Below are 8,675 nucleotides of genomic sequence, written 5' to 3'. Positions count from 1 at the left end.
TTTTTTTTTTTTTTTTTTTTGGCTGCTTGGGGCGGCCAAAACCCTGGAGCCGGCCCTGTCGATGTGTCACCAAATGTTTAATTGGAGGTGTGTGACACCCCCATTGTTCCCTCATTGCTATATCCCTGACCTCCCTCTCTTCTAGACGTGTTGGTTCTGCAGGACAAACAGGAGAAAAATGGTGAAAACATTTTTGTCTCTCAAGTTTTTGAACACAATCACAAAGCCAATCTAAGGCGTCAGAAGATGCCATTTTAATATAGTCTCTTTTCAGAGTAGAACTGTATTATAAAATAAAGATTTGTTTTTAATACAAAAGGGACTTAGAGTTTCAAATCTGCTATTCAGATTCTCCCGTGTTAGCTCCTCCTTGGTTTTTTTATGGTACATATTTATTGGATCCCTCACGTACAGAGTTCTATCAAGTCTCTCTAAATTGTCTCACTCTACAAGCTCCATTAACTGAGTTATCGCTCTGCTCTGTTTTATCTGTGGTTACCAAGCCAGTGATAGTCAATGACATTTTAATGTTAAAAAAAACCTACAACAGCAACTTGATTTCTATTGGCATTTTTAGCAATCAGGTTTCTAATGTTTTATTACAATTAAATACCATCATATTTCATGTATTACACACTTTAGAGATCCATTAGTGAAAATGAGGCTCACTGGGGACTTCATTAAGTCCCCAGCAGCTTAGATCTCCACACTGCCAGCCTGTCTTGTAGGAGTACTGAACTTTGTCATTCTGACTGGCACCCTGCATCTAAATGTATGAAAAGCATGTATGGTGAAACTATTGACAAATCTTTCTTGCCATCCCTTTAAGGCAGAAGCACTCCCAGGGCCTGCATTGTTGGAAGTTTGAGACATTGTTGGAAAGTTTGGGGGTTTATTTTAAGAATGATTTGTTTTATTCCCTGGTGCCATGTCTGCTTTGTCTGGAAAATCTGGTCCCTGTGAATGGCACAAGTATGATTTTCATGAGCATACTGACTGCACATAAAGGGCGGGATTGTCCCTTCTGCTGTTGAAAGCCACAAAATGGGGCACTGTTTACTTGGAATTCTTCAGAGCTTCACTGAAATTGTCCCACTGGTGGGCTCAGTATTGGCCACCTTACACCTGCACGGGAAGGGTGCTCTCAAACCTGGTGGAGCCCTTGCAGTCCTTGAGAAGTTAGAACTATCCATGCAAAGGCTGTGAACCCCTGATATCCAGTGGCAGCACTTGGCTATACTGCTTGGGACAGCTTCGCCTGTCCCTGACTCTCTAGGGAGTAGGATCTGCAAAACAGTTAATACAGGCTAAAGCCTGTATTAATAAGTGTGCATGTAAATAGGACCCCAAATATTATATACACATACACATACATGATCTATGAGAATCATTGCACCCAGGACTAAAGTCCTACTGCCGAGGGGGTGAAAGATGACAGCCGTTTAACACACAAGTAATATTACACAAGAGTTTAGGCAGGAAGTGAAGAATACCATGTTCATTTGAAAGGACAGTTGCAATTTTAGGGTCTGTCTACACTAGAAATGCTACAGCAGCACAACTGCAGCACTTACTACAGTGATGAACAGGGTTCTTCTGTCACTGTAGTAAATCCACCTCTCTGAGAGTTGGTAGCTAGATCGATGGAAGAATTCTTCCGTTGACCTAGCAGTGTCTAAACAGGGGCTTAAGTCCGCTTAATTACATCACACAGGGTGATGTAGTTAAGCCAACCTAACTTTATAGTGTAGACCAGCCCTAGTTCCTTACATGGGAATTTGGTCAGGACTTTCCTACCCTAGCAAATGCATGGGATCTTTAATGACGACAGGTGGTCAGAACCTTGATTTTGTGTCTCATCTAAAAGTCTTGCTCATCTGTGGTGATTTTCATTACCAGGATTTCACAGCCTACGTTTTCGACAGATATCCTTTTTGATAACCTGAGAAGAAAAAAAAAGATTGTAAGGCAAGAGAAATAGGCTGTAATCCTAGTCAAGGTATATCAAGTTCAGTAATGCTCAGACATGACATAAGTGTTCAGAATTTGTATATGAATAAAATTAAGACTTTTCTGGGGGGAAAAGGTACCTGACTGTCAGAAAAAGGAACGTAAGCTATAAAATCCCGTGAAAAATCACACAGACAAGAGTTAGACAAATGTGCTGTCTTTACTTAGCAAAGAAATCACAGAGGGTATGCAAATACAGAACAAAAATGACACATTTTTACTTGGTTCAAAGGCATTATCCATAATAGCATCTGCGATGTGTCTGCAATAAAAGGGTGTAAATTGGAATTTACATAGCAGCTTTTTAGAAATAGGCTCTGACTCAGAGTCTTAAATTAATGTCTCCAATAGAAAGAGTCAGCCAATACTAGAGGAATGTTACAAAAGACACATTGTGCATAGTGGGATTCATCTGTTTGCCCTCCTCTGCCTCCTGCACCTTTCCATAAATGTCAGCCATCATTTGTAATGAAAACTGGAATAACTGGATTTGGAATCCCTTGGTACGTTGACCGTTGTTTGGAAAGTTTTTCTGAAAGGTGCTAGATTGAGAGCACTAGAAACAGAAGTCCTCTATTTATGTTTCTCTCTCTGAGTCTGCAACTAATAGGCTGTTCCTTGTCACCTTCTATTCTTAAATAGATGGATTCTCCTGCAGGTTGGATTTTTGGCTCCTAAGACTGCATCTGTTGGCGTGCACCTTGCCTACATGCCTGTCTTCCTTCTACCTCTCAGTAGATTGGACATGTGTTCTGCTGCTGCAGAAAAAAAGGTGGCTGCATCTTCTGAAGAGGAAGGGGAGAGAGAAACATTCCTAGGCTATGTCACCGGGTTGTCTAAATCAGAGACGCAGTTTTTCTGGTGCCCTTTACTGCCAACCTTTCCCAGCACTGTAAACAAGTGGGATTCCCCAAGATCCACCAGGCTCACAGCATGCTCTGATGGTCCAGTCTGCATGGTACTACAGGACTTGAATCAGGCCTGGTTTGCATCTGTTCTTCTTCAGTCCCTCCTTATTATATACCTGGATGGCAAACAAGCCAGGACCATGGACCTTCCCTTTCCTAGAAAAATTCTGCATGACAACCAGGCCCTGGCTGAAGATCTAGCTGTGGAGTTACCAGTTTTGTGTGAGTTTAAGGATAAGTCAGATTCCCTTACACTCAATTAAACTCCCCTAGACTTATTTATACCCACTCTACCCATGTGTAAGGAACACAAGTTGGCTTAACTTTTACAAACTGAGGATCTGGAAGAAAGTATAAGTTAAAATAGGGGCAACTACTTTAACTTACTCTTGCATCTGACTTATGCATGTATATGTTAGGCCAGTTTAAACTCCTTGACACATTGGTAGAGTTGTTTGTAATTAGTGGTAAGAATTGACCAAGGAGGATTTACAGAGTATAACTGACAAGGTAGACCGGGAAAGCTGAAAATTTGGATTGAAGATCAGCACAGAAAAGACAGAAATTATGGCAATTGGAAGACAAGAGAAAGAGATAAAGCTCAAACTCAAAGGCAAAGAACTAGAAGAAGTGGAAAAATGTGTGTGCCTTGAAGGACTAGCATCAACAAATGGGAATTGTGAAGATGGCATAAAAAGAAGAATTGGATTAGCTGCTAGTGCATTCAAAAAAACTCTGCAAGAGCTGGAATAATAAAGACATTTCAGTTAAAACAAAAAGCATATATATGAGTAAGGCTCTGCTTAATTTGCAATATTGCAGAAATTGTGGAAACTGCAATATTAGGCTTCAACTGCAATTTTTATTTTAATTAGCTTACTTTGCACAGTCCACAATTTTGCATACATTCTGAGGTTTGCAACACACTTCCCCCCCCCATTAGTACAGTAGAACCTCATTTATCTCAGCTGACAGTGGCAGGCTCAGGCTGTCAGCCCCGGGGCAGCGGGGTGCCTGCCGTCAGCCCGCAGGCGAGCAGATCTCCAGCTGTCAGACCTGCGGGTGGCCGGGGCTCCGGCTCTCAGCCCCGCGGGCGGCTGGGGCTCTGGCTCTCAGCCCTGTGGGCAGCCGGGGCTCCGGCTCTCAGCCCCGTGCATTAATGACTGTAACATAGTTGCAGCAAAATGGTTATTAAAAAAATTAGCAGTCATAACATAATACTTGAGTGTTTATATTGTCCCAGTAAATTTTTCTTGAACAAATACATCTTCTCTGGCTTTTCCAAATTACCATAATTAATAAAGGCCCGTTATTACTTTTCCGTGATTTTCCATGTCTTATCCGCAACTTAGCCGAAATCATTTGTCAGTCATCCCCGGATTCAGCCAGGGCCTTATATATGAGACAGTTGTGTCAATACTGCTTCATGGGTTGGAATGCTAGAATATGAGGGAAATCAACGAATGAAAGCTTATCATTGCAGACATGAACTGGGCTTGGGGAATAGTGAAAGTTTCAAGACTGCAAAAAATAAAAAATGAAGAGATGAAAAAATGGTGTGGCCAAGAATTAAAGCTGTTAGAGAATATTCAAGAAAGATGACTGTGATGGTTTTGACAGATGTCAAGAATAGATCCCAAAAGGATACCATATATGGCAATACACACCAGAGTGCAAGGACATAGAAATAGAGGAGAACAAGGATGCATTGGATAGATACAGTGAAGAATGACATAGAACAAAAAAGTTTAAATATGAATGAAGCAGTGAGGCTTGATCAAGTTAGAAAGTGGTAGAAAAACTTCATTTGGCCCCATCATCAGCCTGGTGGATGGGAATCGAAGAAGAAGAAGAAGAAGAAGAAGAAGAAGCAGTGATAAGGGATTCTGAGTTAGTGTAATGACGCCTTCGGAGATCTCACTCATCACTTTTGAATGTAGTCTTTTAAGTCTAAAGGAATCTAAATAAGTTTAAGGGGGTCAACTCAGAGAGACTGAAACAACGTTCATTGCTTCTGACCTAAAGTCAAGGTTTTCTTCCAGGTTTCAGAGGTGCTTCTCAGAAAGAACATTTTTCAATGGAAGAGACTTAGATGAGCTGTCATCTCTGGCAGAAGCCACCACTTTCTAATCACAGGTCCTGGTGCTTTTTGTAGCAGGCCATGGAGTTCTCCCAGTCCCTCTCTAGGAACCGCTTCATTCGTTTGCCAGTCTTGCCAAATCTAGTGAAAATAAAGGACTCTGAATCGAACACAGGACTCATTCACAATTTTGTATCAACAGCTAATATACTTAGGAGCCCTCTTCAACACCAAGTTAGTGACAGTCCTTCCATCAGAGGAGCATATCTCTAAAACAGGACACCTGGCAAATAAAATTAGTTTATCTCACCAATCTACAGCACAAGAAGGTCTACATCTCCCAGGTTATCAGATCCTCCTTAATGTAACTGGTCCTTTGGGTCCATTGCCACTCCAGACAAATTATGTTGGCTTTACTATTCCACAGAACCCAAAGATTGGTGACCTTGGTGTAAGAATTTATCTGATGTGGAGAGTTTGATATATCTGTGTTTATCGGTGTTGCTCTTAATTAATCCCCAGTTTATGGCAATTACACTGGAAGCCAGCGGAAGAGACTGGGTTACATTCTTTATGTCCCAGTCAACTGAGGATACATGGTTCAGGACAGACTTCAAAGTGTTTTCAATGGCTTTGTGCAGAGTTTTTTTAGCATCCAAGAACCAGGTAATCAATTGCCTTCTGTGACTCCAAATGGAAAATGCAGCTTTTGTAGGTAGGGAGCTATCCAGAGCTAGGGAGGTATCCACAACTGGAATCTGGAAGAAGTTGCAGAGAAGTTGCTATGTTGGGCAGAGCTGCACCTGCAGGCTAGTCATGCATTCCACTTATGATTGGCTCAGCTACAGGGATCTCCCTTTCAGGGAATGATATAACTCAATGAGATTTCTTCATTTTGATCTGTTCGTTCCCTCTGAAGCACCTGGCATTGGCCACTGCCAGAAGACAGGGTGCTGGGCTAGATGGCTCATTGGTCTGACCCAGTATGACTGTTCTTATTTTAAACATAGAACACAAAAAAGGTCCCTGCTGTAAAGAACCTAGTGTCTGTTGCTGAGCAAGGGTTCTCCTCTTCATTGCCCTGCCATGGGCTTCAGTGGCAACCTAGAAGTACCATGCCCAGGTTTCCATGGCTATTTAGTCCTTGACCTCTCTATTGAGACCATGAATTACTGGCATTTTTGGTATTTTTGCATGATATGGACACCAGACTAGCAGGATCTGAGCTAAGATGAACATCTCGTTTCTCATACAACTATGATATGTTGATGGCTTGTTAACCTGTTGAAACCAATAATGTAGAGGTTAAGCATTCTGTATCTCATTACCAAGTACCCTGAGCTATCCATCTCCCACAAGATCCATTAGCAGTTTTTACTTTTTTCTTAATTTCCCAGGAAAGATGGGCAAAATAAATTATCCACAAGTTACTACAAAGCTGGCATCACTACAAAGCTGGCAATTACACCTGCAGTTGTGGATCAGAAATAATTTGATGATAGGAACAGACCTCTTGCAGTGTTCTAAACCTTTATAACATTCTTGTATGTTCTGCTGTTCACTTTATAGAAGTATTGTATGTTTCATTAGAACTTATAGAACACGACTACGTTTGTCTTTTGAGTTTGATTTTGTGTCTGTGGTCTTTTACAGTATGTCTACAGTGGAATAAAAGACCCACGGCATGACTGCGGCTGGCCTGGGTCAGCTCACTTGGGCGCACGGAGCTCAGGCTGCAGGGCTGAAAATTGCTGTGTAGACGTTCGGGCTTAGCAGGAGCCCGAGCTCTGAGATGCTGCGACCGGAGGGAGAGGGGCAGAGCGTGGGCTCCAGCCAAGGTCAGACATCTACACAGCAATTTACAGCCCCACCGCCAAAGTCCCATGAGCCCAAGTCAGCTGACCCAGGCCAGCCACAGGTGTTTAATTGCTGGGTAGACGTACCCGTAGTCTTCATACTTCTTTGAACTGCTTGTGCGAAATGAACATTGGCTGGAGTCCTGAACCTTACAAATACTTACTTCTGTTTTAGATCATCCTCCGGGTCTTCAGAACCATTCAAGACTTCGAACTCCTCCACCTCCACTACCACATGCTCACACGCCAAATCAGCATCATGCGGCCTCCATCAACTCCCTAAACAGAGGGAACTTCACGCCACGTAGCAACCCCAGCCCTGCTCCTACTGACCACTCTCTTTCTGGAGAGCACCCTGCCAGCACCCAAGAGCCAGCCCATGCTCAGGACAACTGGTTACTCAACAGTAACATCCCACTGGAGACTAGGTAGGTTGTTTTTTTTTAGTTATTTACAGTATTCTATATTCAGCTTAGTGAATGCCATAGAAAAATAGTAGAGAGACAAGGTGGGTGAGGTAATATCTTTTATTGGACCAACTTCTTTTGGTGAGAGAGACAAACATTCATGCTTACACAGAGCTCTTCTTCAGGTCTGTGTAAGTGCAAAAGCTTGTGTCTCTCACCAACAGAAGTAGGTCGAATAAAAGAGATTACTTCACCCAGTTTGTCCCTCTAATATCATGGGACCAACATGGCTACAACAACACAGTATACGTGGAAAAATATGTCTGTTTAGCGAGCGGGTTAGCTTGTGAACTGATGTTTAATTTATGCATTCCAAGTTGTATATATTATTCCTTGTGTCTTTTATTCGGACTAAGAGAACAGGAAATTGCTCTGCTTCCATAGACTGAAAATACCATTGGTATTAACAATCGCTTAAAATTCCCCCCCCCCATTTAAAATTAAAACCACAATCATAGATTTTAAATGTTTTTCTTAATATATTTTCTTCCTATGTGGTGGGATAAGTCAATACCCTATTTATGAAACTGAACTCAGTCAATATATTGAAAAGAGTTAGCCTTCTAGCTGTGCCTTATCTAGCAGATATAATTGTAATATAGAATGCAGGAAAGGTTGATCTAGTTAGACCTAATGGGAAAGGGGGGAATATATTGCTGCATTTTACTATCCTACAGTATTGCTTCAAGAAGTATGGAACACTGAATAGTGGCACATGAGTCAATTAATATTGCTTCCATTAACTTCTCATGTTCTTTTCCACATGTCTCCTACCTTTCTGGTACTGGATAATTGTATGTCTCAGTATTGTCCTTATTTATCCTGAGGAACTTGCTCCGTTTAAAATGTGTTTTCCTCATAACATTGACTAAGATTTCAGCAAATCTATCAAAGGTCTAAGAATGAAACCACCCAGTTTCGTGGAAGTGACGGCGGGTGGTCTTATTTGGATTTACATGTAGACAGTATTACAGTTTCATATTTATGAAGAAGTAAACTTTCTATAAATTAGAAATGGTTTGTAGATCTGTGTGGTACCTGGTAACAGATGTGCTCCTACCTTGTCCTAACACAGTACACACAAACAATGGATAATGTGTAAAATTACCCACTGTTTGCTTGAAGAACAACAAACATAAACCTTTATGAATTCAGTTTAAGAAGTGCTTCTTCACAGAGTAACAAGAAGGCTAAAATGAGGGTCAGATCTATCTATAATGCATATAGACACTTACCATTGGACCCCACATAGTCTTAGGTTGATCCATACCCTTTGACTCTCCGGGATTTTGCTGGACATTCTGGATCTCTGGTTAGGCCTCAGCTGGAGTATTGTGTCCAGTTCTGGGCACCG

At 41.6% G+C, this 8,675-nt stretch overlaps 1 protein-coding gene across 2 annotated transcripts in view; it reads left to right on the top strand.

Moving 5' to 3' along the window:
- TENM4 (teneurin transmembrane protein 4) overlaps positions 1-8,675 on the top strand; it is a 419,617-nt gene that overhangs the window by 171,594 nt on the left and 239,348 nt on the right. For both annotated transcript variants that reach the window (XM_024200637.2, XM_029911562.1), the window contains one exon: positions 7,030-7,282. In XM_024200637.2, the coding sequence (XP_024056405.2) occupies positions 7,030-7,282 (253 nt within the window). The remainder of the gene's footprint in view (positions 1-7,029; positions 7,283-8,675) is intronic.

Source organism: Terrapene carolina, unplaced genomic scaffold, assembly GCF_002925995.2.
Source record: "Terrapene carolina triunguis isolate 2854851 unplaced genomic scaffold, T_m_triunguis-2.0 Scaffold97, whole genome shotgun sequence".
In the NCBI taxonomy this organism is placed as follows: domain Eukaryota; kingdom Metazoa; phylum Chordata; order Testudines; family Emydidae; genus Terrapene; species Terrapene triunguis.
This window is presented reverse-complemented; position numbering and strand designations above follow the sequence as displayed.